Source organism: Aotus nancymaae, unplaced genomic scaffold, assembly GCF_030222135.1.
Source record: "Aotus nancymaae isolate 86718 unplaced genomic scaffold, 86718_ANA_hifiasm-v0.15.2.pri h1tg000019l, whole genome shotgun sequence".
NCBI lineage: Eukaryota > Metazoa > Chordata > Mammalia > Primates > Aotidae > Aotus > Aotus nancymaae.
Window position 1 is genome coordinate 21,460,666 of NW_026988431.1, and position 18,983 is coordinate 21,479,648.

Here is an 18,983-nt window from a genome sequence, read left to right on the forward strand (position 1 = left end):
CAGTGTTAATATGCCAGAAGGACACCTGTGAGCCAACACCAATTAGCTTTTTTTGAACTGCACTTAAAATGATTACATATGAAGAAGAGCAAAAGGGAGAATGCAAATGAATAAGTGAAACCTATAATGTTGGCTTTGTCTTACTTTTCCCCTTAACTTAGGGAGAGACTGAATTTTGGAGAGGGGGAAAGTAGAAGGCAGTGAGTCCTGAGTGACCTGCCTTATAAACATGTCCTGTGTTCATTTTTCTTAGAAAAGGTATCTTTTCTTTCTGCTGCTCTACCCAGTTTTAGGATGCAAGAGTCACACAACCTCAGAAGTCTTGGTTTGTTTAGATACTTTTAATGATACAATTCTCAGATTGTTTATTCTTTGTGGTGGAAAATAAAGAGAACTCCAGAACGTGAACTCAGTATGTCTTCCCGAAATGTCCAAGACACTTAGACCATAACTCTTCTAAAACATAAAGTAAAACTTAAGATGTTTAAATCATTGCCAATCCCTGCATCTGGATTTGCCTGTTAGTGTGAGATGTAGGGAGCATTATGGATTCTAGACTGTGTCAGCATCCTAACTGTGTAATCTCTGGGTCTTCGCCTGAAACTTATTGGAATGAAAACAACTGCTCTATACAGCATTGTTGGGAGCTTTAAAGAAAAAAAGTAAAGGGCAGACCCACTGCAAGCTGGTATTACTCCCACAAGTTATAGCTCAGAAGTCTTGGCTCCATTTGGGGATTTCTACTGGTCTACCACCTCTTGTAAAAGAAAAGCATTGGGAAAGAATATCTCTCACTTTGAGCCCAAAGTCACCCTATGTCCATGGAACCATTTTGGGTTCTTGAGCCACAAAGTATGATGCCTGGAAGAGAGATCTTTCTGCTGGCACAGTGACCTTAAATCAGGTCATTGACATGAGTCGGCAGAGCCTAGATGAAGCCTCTCTACCCCCATGCCAAAGCTCATGTAGGTGATACTCAGTTCATGTTTTTATTTCGTTAACAAAATATAACTTCACTTTCCTTTAGTAATCCAGAAGCGTGAGAATACATTTGTTGCAAACTGCATGCAGAAAAAATGGGGGATTCCTTTTAAAACTACATCCTCTTAGTAATAAATAATTTTTGATTTACTATACATAACAGTAGTGCATTTCTTGTTAAAACAGCAAGCTTTTTTTTTTTTACCAAAATGAAAAGAAAACATTCGTTTCTTTATAAATATTTTAAATAGTTTAAATACATATTTCATACCAAGGATATAAAAATAGCCTCTGTGTTTTTTTGATAAATAAAGACGTTTCCATTTACATGGCAAATAACGTGCGAGTAGCTAACCACTGGCCACCAGCTCTATTTGACTGATTGTCTAGGAGATGACATGCAGTGATAATTGTCCCTTTGCCTTCACAAAAAGAAAAATAGATCAGCAGGAGCTGTGAACTCCTGAGGCCAACAGTGCTATGGATATTGTTCAGGAATGACAATCAGGCACTCATGAAAAACCTTTGCCATACTTCACAAAAGCCACCCAGGACAAAAGTCATCCACAAATTCTTTGTCTAGGACTTCTAGCTGCTCAGACCCTCAGGGTCTTTGGATCGTAACCAAAGTCTGTCAAACAGACCAGTAGTTTAATACCTGTACAGAAAAATGTTTCTATTATGCTTCTAGTGTCTAGAAATTGCTACAGTATGAAGGTGGTTCTGCCTTTCCCTGGCTCCTCACACTCTCTTCTGCAGGATTCCCAACTTTGCTCAGTCTTTGTGCCCAGCAGAGGCAAAAAAGGCAAACTAAAGCTGTCATGCAGTGGTAGTTCTGAAATTAGCAGCTGCATCATGGGCGCTAATATCATACATTTATGGCTTTGTTATCTTTCACTTCTGCTGTGCTTGTGACAACTTCCAGTGGAAAGTTCTCCACAGGTTTTGTAGAAGCTGATGCCATTCCTTCCTGGTTCCAAGATCCTGGCAAGTTTTCCAGACTGAAGGAACTCACAGTTCCCTGACTGAAGCTGCCCTCCTCTGATCTGCTTGGGAGAACTAGGTGCAAAGATGTTTCCGAAGAGGAGCAGACAGAGGATGAGAGAGTTGCTGAAATGGACTGCAGAGGCGTCAGTGTAGTATCTGAATGTGGAGAGATGCACCTTAAAAATTGCAAATGACCCTCTTGGACAACCTGGTAGTGGGAAGGAGAATAATCAAGGCTTGGAGAATGGTAAAGTTCACTGTCTGTAGGATTTTGCTCATGAGCTCCAGTTCGTTGGGGGCTGCTCCCCACAGAGGAGGGATCCACGCTCCAAATGTCTGAGGTGATATTACTGCTACAAAGTTGTGCTTGGGTATAAGCAGTCCCGCCTGTTTGCAAATGTAAGCAAGGCTGGTGCGCACTCCAGCTCATTCTAGTCTGTAAGCTCTCCCTGGAGGGACACACAGAGGTGCTGTGCAGGGAGCAAAACCGTGATGGCTGCTGAGGTGACAGAACATTTTCCAGAAGATGGATCACATTTCTCATGTCTTTACCTAACTGAGAAACTTCCTGAGTCAATGTTGTTACCTATGTGGATAGAGCAAAGTGAAAGGCAATAGTTAGAGGTGCATGATAGTGACCAAATTTCAGAGCAATGAAACAGAGAAGTGATTTTTTTTTGCTTTTATTTTATTCTTATTTATTTATTCTTAAACATTTTAGCATTTGCTTGGTGAAAAAGCAATTTCTTATAGAAATTTCTATAGAAGAAATAAGAAAGCCTGAAAGGCCTCTCCATCTCCAACCAAGCCCAGGGGGGAAATGGGTAGTTTAGGCATCTGAATGAACATACATCCTGATCTAAAGCCATCCTCATTCTGAAGGAGTCTAGAGGGAAATAAGTATTTTGGGGATCTTAATCAGTGGTTTGGGATTCTTAAACAGAATGAGAGATATTAAGTGCTGATGATATCTTTTGCTTCCTCTGAGTGAATGGGATGCACCATAGTGCACGCAAATCATCAGACATTTCAATGTGGAGTGGCAGATACTGCGTGTAAAGCACTCAGCACACTGAGCACTACTACTTATCTAGAGTAGACACCTAGTGAATGGTAGGTCTCACTCTTGCCATTTCTGGTTGAAGCCTATATTATTATAGGCCAGAGACAGAGTGGCCTTCGGTGACTGTGAGGATGGTACGCAAGAACTCATATCAGATTTGCTACAAAGAAAGTTTGCAGAAAAAGGGAAAGCTATGGAATGAGAATTGGAAAGAAATAAAAAGACCTGCCAGGTGGATAAGTACAGATAAGCACTGCAGGGCATCTGAGAGTCCTGGAACCCATCGGTGAACCTGAAACCCCATGGAAGTATGAAACAACAAATTGCGCTGTGTGTGCTTCATTCAGTTTTCTAGGTGAGACATTTAGCTTTCATGGCTCCCAAACACTTAAGAACCATTGAAGAGTCTTCATTTTATACTTAAATGCATAATAACATTCATCAGAGAATTCATTTTCCTAATGACCACATCGATATTTTAATCATGGAAGATCACCAAAAATTTAATTTCACTTAACTTTCTAAAAGATTTGTATTCTTCAAATTGAGGAAAACGTATTTCAGAAAGCAGGACACACGTATATTTTTTAGTCTTTGGTAATTCATGATACTAACATGATGTAATATTTTGCCTTCATTGCTATAATACTTTGTATTTTATAAAGGACTTTTTATGACTTTGTTTTACTATTGTGAACCACAAAACACTAATAGAAGCAGCTGAACCTATGGGCCACAATCAGGAAACAGAGGTAGTTCAACTTCACTGAACTGAAGATTCTTCGAGATTGCTATTTTGGGCAGACTTTCTTCAACATTTAAGTACACATTCCTAATTCATCCAGCAACTTAATTCAGTCTTCTTCCTGTGAGTGCACTCTGAAACTAATTCTCCCTGGCAGACCCATCAGGAGGTAACACTGCTCAAAGTCAGGCATTTAAAAAAGGCCAGAAGGAGGTTTTTCCATGGTTTGGGCAACCAACTGGTAACACCTGCCTTGAAATTGCCAGGCCAAAACTATTTCTGCCCTACTGCTGGCATGAAACTCAAGGGATTCAACTGAATACTTGTCCAGGCTTTTCAGCAGTTCTAAAACTTCTGAAGACAACATCTCTCAGCCTCACATTTAAGAAGTGAAACAATGAATATACGAAAAATTCAATATGTTTTGAAATCTTCATTACAGGTTGTCAATTTTATTACCTGCCAAGCTTTAATTCTAATGCGCATGAATCACACTTAAATCAGTACCCCAGGATCTTTGCATTACCTACATTTACAAGGGTTCCACCTTAAATTGATTAACTCTTGTATGGCAATTTCAGAAGACAAGGCTGCCACTAAATGAGATGGTTAAAGGGGCACATTAGGCATCCATTCATAAAGGTGGTCCAAGCTTAATACCTGTATGAAACTCACCAGGGCTACATTAGTTCACTTCCCAATAAAAATGCTTTGATTTGGCCTTTTATTGAGGATTAAATAAAGGCACAGTCTCTGAAGAACAATTTTGAATTTTAGGTATATCAACAATTATGTTATTCAATAAATGGTTGTATGTTTGTAAATCTATACAATGTGCTTTCAGGTACATTGTCCCTATTGGATCTGCAAACAGCGCTAAGATAGACAGGGATGTATTATTATTTCCCAACTTGTAAAATGGAGGCAATAAGACCCAGAGGTGGAAGGACATATTTAAGGCCACTTATTTCATGAATGACAGTCTTCAGTCTAGAATTTAGGGCTCCTAACTTTAGTATTCATTCTGCTATAGAGTATTATCATGTGGAAAAAGAAAGACTGCTTAAGAGGATTGAGAGGATTTTCCTGATGTGGTCAGAACAGGTAAAGAGCACAATGACACAGAAAGGTAGCCTTGTGAATAAAAAGTTGTCTGAAATGTTAATTCCACATTAAGTAAGTAAATAAATAGTGTCATCTTTAAAAAAAATAGACTGATTAAACATAGTAAAATCTCTTCAAAGCAAATTATATGAATGCAAAAATAGTTTGCCTCAGGGTAAGAACTAGAAACAGATAGGTTAATGGACATATTTCTGATGAACTATTTTTCTAGTTTTCAAGGTAAACAGATATTTTTCCATAACTGAATACCTTTGCATAGACACATTATTTTTTTACCTATACATAATAATTATGCGTATTTGTAGGATACATGTGATATTTTAACATATGAATACAGTGTGCAGTGATCAAATCAGGATAATTAGTATATCTATTTCAAACATTTATCATTTATTTGTGTTGGAAATATTTCAAATCTTCTCTTCTAGCTATTTTGAAATATACAATAAGTTATTGTTAATTATAGTCACCCTACTATGCTGTCAAACAATGGCACTTACTCCTTTTATCTAACTGTATTTCTGTGCTCATTAACCAACATCTCTTCATCCTTACCTCTCCCTTCCCAGCCTCTGGTAATCATCATCCTACTCTCTGCCTCCATGAGACACATTTTTCTAGCTCCCACATACGAGTGAGGACATGCAATATTTCTCTTTCTGTGCCTGGTTTACCATGCTTTTGCCACAACTTTGAGGCCATGAATTTTGAATGGAAATCCAGACTCTTGACAGGATCCAGGAACATAACCAAGCACTAACATTTTCAGAAAACAAATTACTATCCTAGCTTGAACTAAAAGGAGCAAGTAACTCAAGGAAACAGAGTTTTCTTTAACTCTAGAGGGAAATAATCAATTTATGTTAGGGAAGTTTTCTGTCACTGTGTCTCTAGGAATACACCCCTAAACCTTATTAAAGTTGCATGAGGGAATTAATTCCTGTTAAGTAAGGGATCTCTCTTTTTACCATGACAAAGCCAGCTGTCACAAGGAGAGATGGCATTTCCTGGAAGTAGAGGCTGTGGTGACAGTAAAGGTGACGACATACTGCCATAGAAAATGCCATAAAGTTTTACTGAATTTTGTTTAATGCTTCCTGCTGGGCTTGCTATCAAAATTTATTCTGAAACAGGAAAGACCTCAGTCTTGATCAAATGTTGAAGGGAAAGAATGCAGTGTTTCTACTGTCTGAGGGTGATGGCTCAAGTGCTTCTCCATAGCATGGTAAGAAGACACACATTTGCTAAAAAAGGATTGTCAGGGTTACTCTGTGAACAAAACTCTGTCCACTTAAGAAGATACATCTTCAAAATACAACTTACCTGCAAAGAGATAGGTCAATTAAAACAAACAAAATGGTTCTCATCAAATGAACCAGTTTTCCTACTTACCTCAATTTTTAATTGAGCAGCATAAATATTTAAGTGTTTCTGACACTCTTATTAGAAAATACAATCTCTTTGAGCAGGTACGACAAAGCCCTTCACAAGCCCCACTTTATCTTTTAATGGCTCCAGGTCCTGCATTTTCTCCCTTGCACACCATCAGGCTGATACAGTGAGATTCACCCCTTGCTGCCCTGGTGCATGCTGTTCCTTCTGACTGGGTGCTCTTCTCGTCTGTCCTCCTCTGTCTGGCAAGAAAATCTTCTCCTCCTTCAAACTTATTTTAGTACTTAATTTTCTCAGCAGAGCTTTTCCTTAGTTTATTGTTACTCACATAGCAGCTTTAGCTCTGACCAGTTTGGATCACACGAGACTGTCTGTACCAACTAGTCTGAGTTCCTTGAGTGTAGAAACTTATCTCAGAATCTCCTGGTCTCAAGGCAATGCCTAGAACACCACATGCACTCGGCAAATCTTGAATGCAAAAATAAATACAATACTTCCATTTTGAAGGACTTTTGGTTGTTACATTGCCTTTGATTCTGATATTATTTTATCTCATGATTTTACCATAAATATTTTAGAAGAAAGTTGCCTGATACAAAATTGTATTGGAAAAGCTGTAACTGGCATCTTCATTCTAAGTCTATATACTAAATTTAGGAATTATGGTTAGAATATATATAATATATTCTCTCTATATATAAAGTTATATATATATAACTTTCCTAAACCAAATCCTTGACTATCCCTTCATTTTAAGTGCAGGTGGTATTTCTACTGTTAAGAATCCCTTTTCCCTTATTGTGTTTCCTTCATAATTGTGGAACTGTGTCTCCGTTGGCCAAGCTTTCTGCTGGATTTCACTTGTCTTATTGCTTTGTCATCTGTCCCAACGTAAACTTGATTTCCGTGGGTAGTTTTAATTTTCTGGGAAATTTCCCCCAGTAACTGATCCCTAGATCTCATAACTACATTATGAATGCCAAGTGATGAATTCAGTTACATAATTGAGAGCTGTTTATCAACTGAAATTTGGCAAACATTTTGCATCCCTGATTGCTACTCTGGATGACTATTATAGATGTGGTCTTCAAATTTTTTCTATTTATAAAGATAGTGCATAAAGGAAACATAACAATATACATTCTTATTTTATTAATTTTCTTTATCCATTCTCCCCTCTTCCTCTACTTTTCTTCCCCCTTCTCCTTCTCAATCTTCTGTGGAATCCATCAGTCTGGAGTTTAAAACTGTTGGCCAAACCAGTTTACCATCACCATCTGCGTAGCCAATTGTTCACATCCAAGATTTCTCTATCCCTTCCAAAATCCCAACTGTTAAAAAAAAAAAAGAAGTGATGAAAACACCATCTGTGTTTCCAAGTGGTACAGTTTTCTATCCAAAACTTTGAAGCACCTAAAGATTCTTCCCTTGTCTATTCTCCCAGCATCGTGCATTAACCACACAAATCATTAGGTGTTTTGCAGGCAATGCATTTTGCTCTCCTGCCATAAATAAAAAACCCATGTGACAACTGACTTGCCAACTGGCCGTGATTATCCACACTCTGATCCTTCCACACCCCTAAGAAGGGAATCACTAACTACCACAGTTTTTCTATTTCTGCTGTTTCAGGTTTCCTCAAAACTTCTGCTGGTTTAGAAATAGTCATTGTTGCCCTACATTTCCGAGTATCTGGTTTATTCCTCTCATGTTTAATCACCTTTATTGATGTGATGCTACTTCTCACCCTCCTCTGTGTCATATTTCCATAAGGGCTTTGTTGTGAGGATTAAATAATATAATACATATAAATCTTTAGTCCCCATATGACTGGTATCATGCAGAATTCCAGGTGGCTGGATTTGGTAGTGGATTTGTGGCATTGGCACTAAGCTTGGTAGAGAACTTCTGCAAGGCGGGGAATTCTAGTCCAGAAAGTATTTAGCTTTAAGAAAATAGAAACTACAGTTATCTCTATAACTCTTCTTCTGCCTTAGCATGGAGAGATAAGCCATTTTTGATAACAATTTTACATAACTAATATCAGAAGAAAAGGTCTCCAATATTTAGTATTGCCTTGCATGGATCTTTGCAATAGCAAGTAGAAACAGCAATAACTGAAGGGTCCTGTATTTCAAGTCCAAAGTTTGAGCAACTGCATTAAGATAGATTAAGATTTCTCTATAAAGGATGTGTGAGCCGAAATGTAAGGATGTGCAGCCTGGTTTTGATTAGGACCAATTGAATAAGGACCAATGTGGAGCTGGGTGACAGGTAGGGTAGATACTACATGTATTTATTGCTCTTTACAGTAGTCAAGCTCCTGTAAGAATCCTGCCACATAATAGGACTCTACAGATCTTTGTTGATTCATGAATAGTTCAATGAATAGTGAATTGCATGGTGAATTTCTTATGAATTTTTGTTATTTTCAATTGAACTTAAATAACTCACTTTCATCAGTTGCCCCTAAATATCACTGAAAGATAAAGAAGTAAGTGTCAGAATACCTCTAAGCAGGTAAGAATGTTTCAGATTATATCCACGTCTTATGGAAGTCCCCACCACTTCAAAATGGGAGCTTTCAAAACATCATGTTATTAAATGGCTTAAATAATCTATCTGTGGAACTGGTGATCTATTGTTCCAAAACACCATGCATTGTCAGTGTTCACAGTTACATTGTGTTTTTTGGTGTAAACACAGATTTGCTGCGCTGATGTGTTGTTAGGGTGTGTCTTTTGGGAATAGAAATAAGAGTTTCTAATGCAGACCATAAAAAAAGTGTCTTTGACAATACCTTTCATTTCACATAAAATGACATGTAAAATAATACAAAATAGCTTTACTTCATTTTACATATGTTTTGTATTTCTCTGTCTTGGCAATTGGTGTGATATAATTTTTGGGCTTTGAGTATAACTGGAACTTCCATTGATAGGCAGCTAAAAAATGTGATTTCCATTTTTGTACATTCAGAGAGCAGATGGGGAATGCATCTGTTGACATAATCTTCTTAGCTTGAAGAGTTCTTGACCTGTCACTCAATTTTTACCAAACATGTACACATTTTCCTGCTAGACAAAATTTTCCTAAGGGGTACTAATTATACCAATCCTCCCCTGCCCCGCTACAAATACATATACATTTTTGCAAGTTATTATTTGGGTAAATTAAATGGTTTTTCATTTAATCCTTTGTTACATTGCATATTTATCATAGGATTCAGACATGTTCAAACAAACTCCATAAGCAGGCAAAACAAAAAAGACGATTGGCGTAATTTCATTCTTGTGTCTTTTGCTTTACAAAGCATTCAAAACAAGTGATAGTCTTTTTTATCTGTCAGCTAAAATAATAATCATACTCAGCACTTGCATACATTTCATCCAAATGAGGACCTCAATCCCATTATTAATAAAAGTTGTAAATCTTTGTCTACAGCTGGAGAAACTAGAATGTTAGAAGGTGAAGTGGCTTGTTCTAGGTCACACAGGACTACTAACCAGGGTTTTACTTTTGCAGGTGCAGCTGATGTCTCTTAAATTATAATTAGAGAAGAATTACAAGTCTAGCATTACCAATACAAAATGACCAATTATAGTCTTGAAAGTGATTCAATGACTTTGCTGAGTTTCTGCAAGCTCAGGCCTTTCGATATTACTTCAGCTGTACCATGGTAATCTATTATTTATCAACCCTTTGACTGCTTTTGTCATCTTTTTTCCTGGTTTCTGTGATGAAGTTTGATTAGTATTCAAATTGCTGTCTGGATAAGGGATCTTTACTGCTATCAGTAAACACCAAATGAAAGTGTGTCTGCTCTCAGAATACTGGTTGTATAGAACAGTGCTTGTCAAACTTTAATGTGTATAGGAATCATCTGGAGATTTAGACAAAGAGTATACTCAGATGCAGTAGGTCTTGGGCGGGGCCTTAGATTCTGCATTTCTAATAAGCTCAGGTTGATGCCAATGCTGCTAGTTCATGCTGTCTACAGACAGACCCTTAACCCCAATATAGTTTGAAATTTCTTTTTTTATTTTTTAAATTGACAAAAATCATATATTTGTTATATAACTTTATATTTTGATATATGTATACATTGTGGAATGACTAAGTCATGCTTATTTATTACCTCACATTCTTACCACTTTTTCTGTGGTGAGAACATTTAAGATCTACTCTTTTAGCAATTTTCAGATATACAATACATTGTTATTAACTGTAGTCACTATGTGACTACAAAACAAAAGATCACAGCTTCTGACAACTAACCTTTTCCACCCAGCTTTGTCTGACTCATGTTTCTGTAACTGCTCTACTCTGGCTGCTTCTGACCTAGGAGTTGTGGTGAACTTCTGTTGTTATTTTCATGAGGGGTGGTTCTAGCCAATGTGGTTTCCCTATACTACTTCATAAACAACCTTTTAATTCAACATTGCTAAAATTGCCCAGTTGGGATGTGGCATTGGTTTTTACTTGGGCCCTTACTGATATATCCATTTAGTCCTTCTATTCAAAGATGAGAAGAGTCCTATATATAAGCAACTACAGGCAAAGAGGATGAAAACAACCAGTCTCCAAAAGTTGCATGCATTTTAAATCCACACCTCACAGGAGAAGCTTTCTTTTTTTCTTTTTTTATTGCATTTTAGGTTTGGGGTACATGTGAAAAACATGCAAGATTGTTGCATAGGTGCATACGTGGCAGTGTGATTTGCTGCCTCCCTCCCCTTCACCTATATGTGGCATTTCTCCCCATGCTATCTCTCCCCAACTCCCTACCCCCGGCTGTCCCCCCTCCCCACTTCCCCCCAACAGACCCCAGTGTATAGTGCTCCCCTCCCTGTGTCCATGTGTTCCCATTGTTCAACACCCGTCTATGAGTGAGAACATGTGATGTTTGATTTTGTGTTCTTGTGTCAGTTTGCTGAGAATGATGGTTTCCAGGTTCATCCATGTCCCTACAAAGGATGCAAACTCATCGTTTTTGATGGCTGCATAATATTCCATGGTGTATATGTGCCAGATTTTTCCTGTCCAGTCTATCATTGATGGGCATTTGGGTTGGTTCCAGGTCTTTGCTATTGTAAACTGCTGCAATGAACATTCGTGTGCATGTGTCCTTATAGTAGAACGATTTATAATCCTTTGGATATATACCCAGTAATGGGATTGCTGGGTCAAATGGAATTTCTATTTCTAGGTCCTTGAGGAATCGCCACACTGTCTTCCACAATGGTTGAACTAATTTACACTCCCACCAACAGTGTAAAAGTGTTCCTATTTCTCCACATCCTCTCCAGCATCTGTTGTCTCCAGATAGGAGAAGCTTTCTGAATGGCATACTTTTTTTCTTTTGAGAGATCCACATTGTTATTTAGAATTTTTTAAATTCAGTAAAATTCTCATGAGAGCTTTAAATTTGCCTATTTGTATAGGCTTGAGAACTGGAAAATAACCAAAAAGAGTCCTACGAAGCATACATTAGTTGCAAGCCTTCCAGATTAAAAATCCATGCCCACAAAATGTAGTATTAATATCAATAACACATATCTAAAAATTAAAACCGTTGGTTTTGCCAGCAGTTAATTGAATTTTGTTGTTCTAGGGCAAAAAGCAAATGTACAGCTTTTGTTTATATTTAGCTTTGAAAATTGATGATCAAGAACTATACATGATCAGGATGATGAAGAAAAGAGTCTACATAGACAAATCTTGGAATGACCTGACAATTCTGTCAGTGTGTTTCAGTTGACTCAATTGTTAATGAAAAGATATAATGGTAGCACTAATTCAGAGGACTAAGGAATCAACTTTACCGTAAGATATTATTCATGTAGGTTTCCTTATGTGAATTATTGGTAGAATCCTGTTTTTGTAGGCATTTAGAAAAGTAGTAAAGCAACTCTTAGTTAAAAAACAGCCTCTCTTACTGTTCTATCTCTTTGACTCAAAGAGGTTTTATTCATCTATTAGCTTTGTCAAGTATAACTAGACAAAAACTGAGATTCTCTGTTTTCCAGTGGAAGGCCTTCCATTGTTGATATTTTTTTATTTGGATAATATATAATAAATTTAATTGGGGGATATTTGCAATTGAATTTTGAGCAAAATTAAATGAGGGACAAAATTTTCCTGTTAGCTTTTAGGTGCTATTGTAGATATCATTTGTGTTTGCCAGTATCCAGTTTTCTATTTCTTTTGGGATATAGAAAAGATTACACTTTCTTTTCCCACTGAAATTAACCTGTGCCCATGGAATTAGTTCTGGTTAATAAAATATGAGCAGAAATGATGTGTATATCTTTCAAGCCAAACAATTGTGCTCCACACTTCAAATGGAAAACAGCCAATCAGTGACATTCCAGATGGTGCAGCCCCTTCTGTTGACCCGTGTTAGGCATTTTGCTTGAATGAGAAATAAATTTTAATCAATTTGAAGTTTGTTACCTCAGTAAAATTTATCTTATAACAGTGCTTATCTGATAATGGCAGGACTCTTCCATATATTAGAAACTTACGTAAATGGACTTTTTGAGGAGTTGAAAATGAGAAAAGAAAGCTAAAAGATACTGATGTTACAAAATTAAATTTGAAATTTAACTTTTAGGTCTTAGTGATAATATAATAATCTTCTCTAAAGCCTTAGGAGAATAGCGCATATAAGGACATGTCTGTAATATCTATTTTTAAAGGATATGACTGAGCCATTATCCGGTTATGAAATGTAATGAAAGCACAGCCATCCCTGAAAAGAAGAAGCCTTTGGACTCAATAACAATAAGAGCTTGGTCTTTAAGATGCTAGAGTCCCAGTTGATCTGAATGGGGTTCTCATATCACTTAAAGTTAACAATGTGCTAATGTGTTGTAGGAAACAAAGAACCCCATATCGCTCAGATTCCCAGCAAAGTAGTGAGCATCAAGAATAGAACTCAGCTCTCTCAAATATTGGTTCTCATCACACATTTGCATAACTCACACTATATCAACTTGTAAAGGGTAAAACTAAAATACTTTCTAAATTCTGGAGTTTGAGAAAATGTTTAATTTATCTCACAAAGAAAAACATGACATTGTTTTGCTATGGAATTTTTTTTTTTTAAATTTTAGATCCAATCAGAGCCTACAAAGAATTATTATATCGCTAAAGGGGAAAATAATTACTCCCATCAAAGCAGTTTAGACATTGAAATAGGCCAATGACTTAAACTGTAAAGAAAGCCACTGGACTGACAAACAGAAGACATTTGTTGGATGCGATAGTAAATTTTATGTGCCAGTAAATTTTTATGGGTCATGGGGTGCCTAGATGTTTGGTAAGTTATTCTGGGTGTGTCTTTGAGTATATTTCTGAATGAGATTTGCATTTGAATCAGTAGACTTAATACAGCAGACTGCCCTCCCTAATGTGTGCCCTCATCTAATCAGTTGAAGGTCTGAATAGAACAAAAAGTCTAGGTAAACAGGAACTCCTCCTTCCTGACTGTTTGAGCTGAACCCTGGGTCTTTCCCTGGCTTTGGACTTCAACTAAAAATGAAAATCAGCTCTTTTTGAGACCTAAGCCTTTTGGCTTTTGAAATGGAACTGACACCACTGGCTCTCCTGGTTTTTAGGACTTCAGAATCAGAACGGAACTACACCATCATATCTCCTGGTTTTCCAGTTTGCCAGCTTTAGATCATGGGACCTTTCAGCCTCAATAATCAATTAATACAAGTTGTTATATTTTTACAAAGCTCATTTTTTTTGTTGTTTAGGCATATTACACATTTTATTCTCAGTATTTTTAAGATTCAAGATGGATTTAAGTCACCTAATATTAAATCACCTGGCCCCTTTACATACACACAAAACAAAATGATAAAATATGGCAAGTAGAGTATTCAAACCTAAGCACGCTTGGATGAGTAAGGATGAATTAACAAGCCACCTGTATTCTCTCATTTCATAAATGCAGATATGGCTATGCTTTCTGTTAAGCTTGGCAGGTTATTTTCTGCCTGGTTTTTATCATCATTTTGCCAATTTTATGTTTATTGTAATATCAGGTAATGGTTAAGCATTGGTAAACTGGTGTATGCATCTATTTGCTACTCAATCCATAAGTCTTAAAAAAAATTTTTTTCAAAAAAAAAATAAAGTGGCACAATTACAATCAAACTAGTTAAGATGCTTTGAAATATCATTAATCTGCCATTTCATTTTCTATTCTAATTTCATATTGAGTATCTTTGTAGCAAAAGGAAAGTCTTTTAGGTGAAAGTAATCATTTTTATAACCAAATATGTTTTTCTTAGGTCCATTCATTTTATTCCATAAACATTGATCCTCTCTCACTTATTACTCTACTGGGAACTGTTAGGCAGAAGGAGGGTGCTTATATAAGAGTCACCTTTTGTTGAATCAAAGCATAACCTTGTGTGAGGACAGAATCAGCATTTATTGACCACTTATTAAGCGAAGATATTGTGCTCAGCACTTTACATATAATATTAACTTCTCACAACAATCCTCTATTACAGGTTCTATTATTAGCATTTAATAGAGGACAAATCTAAGCTTAGGGAAGGTAAACACCTTGTTGAAATCACAGAATAGGAATCTAAATATTTGTCTCTTTCCAAAGCTAATTCTCTTTCTCCCATAGTGTGTTTTATGCCTTATGCCTGCTGTGCCTGCGCACACAGTCTCCTTGGTAAACTTTGCCTCTGTATCTTTCTGGGTCAGTCAGATTTCAGAAATGAGAATGCACTCTAACCTTTACCTACAAACCTTTTCAGAAGTGGAGCATTTGACTTACACAGCCCATGGCCCCCATTGTGACGTTTTTGCAATTTTCAAAGAGTTTCCTTAGAGTCACACTATTTCATCCTATGCTGTAAAGCAATGGCAATATTGTCAAAGTATTCTAATATTAGCAGCTGCTCCACATCTTTTAAACTCTCCTAACTATTCTGTGAATGTAGGTAATTACCAATATTATTCCTTTTCAGACTTGTTCTGTGTTTAGCTTGTGGATTATGATTATGAAATCTGCACACCGATGAACAATTTCTTTATGTGTTAAGTCTTTGAACAAATACCAGAATAGAAATTCTCCTGTGCTCTGACACCTCACACAATGCCCCACAGTCTGTATGGCATGCTTCACACATATTTGGGGTTGCCCTTTTGGTGGTAGAGTTTTTATCATGCAATATATCCCACACTTATTATAAATCTTCTCTTACTTGCTATTAACCAAATAATAGCAAAAACAAAGACTAAAACAATCAAATGATGACACATGTTAGTAGTGGAAAATAGGCAAAATGGTAAAATTAGGCTTGGACTTTTAATAAGTTTTTTTTTTCCTATGTAAACTATCATTTTACAGGAAAGATAAGGAAAAGGAAAATAGGTTAGAAGAGGGATAATTTTACAGTTTGAAGTCCATTTGTATTTTTATTCTGCCTGTCTTAGTGGGTTTTAATGCGCTATCCTAAGAGTCAAAACTATGTATAAATTAAATTATGTGTGAAGGATAAGATTTTTCTACTTAAGCTTCAACCGTGAATAAATCAGCTATTTTCCTATATGGAAAACCCAATTTTTTGGGAAAGAATAATTGCACCTTGATATTTTATTTTGCCCTTTAAATTTAAATGTATGACAAGATAAAAAGATGTATGTTTTCTCACTAGAAAAGCAATCATGAATACAGGATCATACTGGGAAGATATTTTGTTTTCCAAATGGTTTTTTGTTGTTGTTGTTAGTGGGTCAACCCCTGGTTCACATTGTCAAAGGGAAATAATGTGGGCTGTGGATTTACAGTCCTAACTTGGAAAAATTATCTACATTCCTAAAGGTGAAGATATAGACATTTTTTTCTCAGAAGAATCAATAACTCTAACATTTGAACTAAGATATAGGTCAGTCAGTTCTTAAAATTATTAAATGCTCTTCTCAAATGTGAGGGGAAAGAATTCAAATGGTTTTGATGGTGGTTTTCACTAAGAGCAGTATCTGAAGAGAAAAACTGTTCAACAGAAGGTTAACATCCAGTTCTTCAACAGGGAGTTGCATTTGTTTTGTTCTGGGTTTCAGTGTTTTTTTTGTTTTTTTTTAAACCAGAGGTTATTTGGGTGATCCAGCGCCTGGCTGAGTCTTTGTGATGTAAGTATTTTCAAGCCAGTTAGTGCACCATCTAGTTTTGATTTTCTGCCTTGTTAATCTGCCCTTTGGCTCTCTTACTTCTTATTAGCAACAGTCTCAGCTCCAGAGAGGGCAGGTGCAGAAGGGAGGCGGCAGTAAAACATAAATCTCTATGAAGCTGAAGAAATACATGTTTAAGAGAAACCTGCAGATTTTATGACAAGCTACTCACTCCTCCCTTATTACAGATAACAGGAAGCTGATTATATGAACTTCATTTTTTTGTAAATCTCATCAATACCATCACTTGATTATATTTTCCCCAAGGTGTCATCAAATCACCTATTAATAAGACTTTACTCCTAGACAAGGATTCTATTGCACTGTCTGTCCCTGCCCACATGCCCTTGCCTAGGTCTACCCTGAAGGTCACCAAAGACAGGTGCAGGTTTTGCTGCATATTCTTGCCTGAAGATTTTTTTTTTTCTTCAGGCCTGCCTGAAAAGCCTCAACTCCACTTTTCCTTGCTCCTTGGTTGAATAATTTTGAGTTGTCCTACATAGTCTCTCAGAGTTCTCCAGTGGGGTTGAGCCCCAGTTGGTCACAAGTTTAATACATCCTTCTGTTTTGCTTTCCTTCCTTTTCTGCCTTCTCTGTTCTTTAATTATACTTCATGGATCACCTTCCAAATACACTATTCGCACCCATATTTTCTCAGAATTTGTTTTATTTTTTTAATGGGAGAGACCCCAATTAAGACAGTAACCAAGAAACTATCTTATTTTTATATCTCTATAAAATTTCCAGAAAAGGCAAATTTACAGAAATAGAAAGTAGATAAGTAGTTGCCTAGGGCTGGAAATAAGAACAGAGATTAACTGTAAAATGAGTATGAGCGATCTTACTGGGGGAATAAAAAATATCTTAAAACTGATTTATAGATGATGGATTCAATAAAGTTACTAAAACTCACTGGACTGTATATGTGAAATGAACAAATTTTATGATATTAAATATACCTCAATAAAGCTATTAAAAATTATCTTATTTTCTATGAACAGATAGTGAGATTTAGAGAGGTAAAGTACCCAAGGTGACACATGCAAATACATGTCAAAGAAAAGAACAGAGTTCAGGCCATTTGACTACACTGAGAAACAGCATTCTTCTGTGAACTAGTAATCTTGCTTTAACTCATTAAAAATGGAAGGTCATGAAAAGTTTAAGGTGTACCAATTAAACCAAGTATGCATATATCTATGATACTAATTATAATAATTTACTGCTTACTTTATGCTAAATGATTTACCTAGACTCTTTAATTTAGGCAGGCATTATTATTCTTCCCTTCTTACACATGGGGAAGTGGAGCTTGAGAGAAGGTAGGTGACTTGTCAGAGGTCACACAACTCACATGAGGCTGAGTGGGGATTCACTCATGGTGGTCTCATTCTAGAATGCATGCTTGTAACTACTACATTACACTGCTTCTGTGAGTAACTAGGATTTACATCTCCTCTTACCACTTAACCAGCTCCATACCTCACTGTTGAGTTTGTTTATCTGCTGCTTGGTCTCCTCTGCTTTGATGAAGAGAACAGCAGCTCCAATCTCCGGATCTGAAAAGTGACACACACACACACACACACACACAGAATGAATCCTTTAGGAATAAACCTCATATTTGAGGATTGGGGCAATTAGAATATGGAAGAAAGCCCATGCTACCACTTTTAACCTTTTCTGATGTCTGTGCATTGTCCTGTCTTTTGGGGATCAGGCAAACTTCTCATATTCCTCTGAATGGCACTAGATATACTCTCTGGGCACACATCATGGTGGTGATTGCACCCATAGTGACTGGATGTGTCCATTGCAAATCTCCCTGAGTACAGTCACCACCATGTTCCAAGATGGCACATTTTCTTTTCTTTGACCATTGTTTAAAAACTCATAGTCAGTGCTCAAGCCACAGAAAAGGAACATTATTTTTCTTCTCTCGTTTTGTTCTAAACATTGATTCCTGTGCCCAGGAGCACATTTTCCTCCTACATATACACCAGATACTGATATCCATTGCAGGTTGCCTGTCTCTTCCTGTGTCACTCTAAAGGGCATTTTCTCACATATTTTAGTTCTTCTTCTCTACTTTTTCTCTACTTTCCTCTTTCAAATATATTTACTTCGAGTTGGTACCACCTTGAGTGGAAGAGATTTGACAGATATGACCATCCTAATTCTGGTCAATTATGAGGAGAAAATTTGTTTGTGGGGGAAAAAAAGCCATTCAAAACAGTCTTAAACAGAGTGATAGGAACTTGTTTTGCGGAGGTATCTTGCAGAGATAATCCATTTATTCAACAATGATTGCAGGTCAGGTACAATAGGCCAGCCCTGTTTTAGAGGAGATAGCAACCAATAAAGAAAATATAGTTGATGCTCATGGATGTTAGAATTTAGCAGGAAAAATAAACATTTAAAAAGTAGGCCAGGCATGGTGGCTCACACTTGTAATTCCAGCATTTTTTGAGGTTGAGACAGGAG

At 36.8% G+C, this 18,983-nt stretch overlaps 1 protein-coding gene across 1 annotated transcript in view; it reads right to left on the reverse strand.

Moving 5' to 3' along the window:
• Positions 1-279: 279 nt before the first annotated feature.
• KCNH8 (potassium voltage-gated channel subfamily H member 8) overlaps positions 280-18,983 on the reverse strand; it is a 341,633-nt gene continuing 322,929 nt past the window's right edge. The window contains exons 15-16 of the mRNA XM_012466726.2: positions 17,982-18,058; positions 280-2,554 (exon numbers count right to left, since the gene is read on the reverse strand). Of these exons, the coding sequence (XP_012322149.1) occupies positions 1,850-2,554; positions 17,982-18,058 (782 nt within the window). The 3' untranslated portion in view covers positions 280-1,849. The remainder of the gene's footprint in view (positions 2,555-17,981; positions 18,059-18,983) is intronic.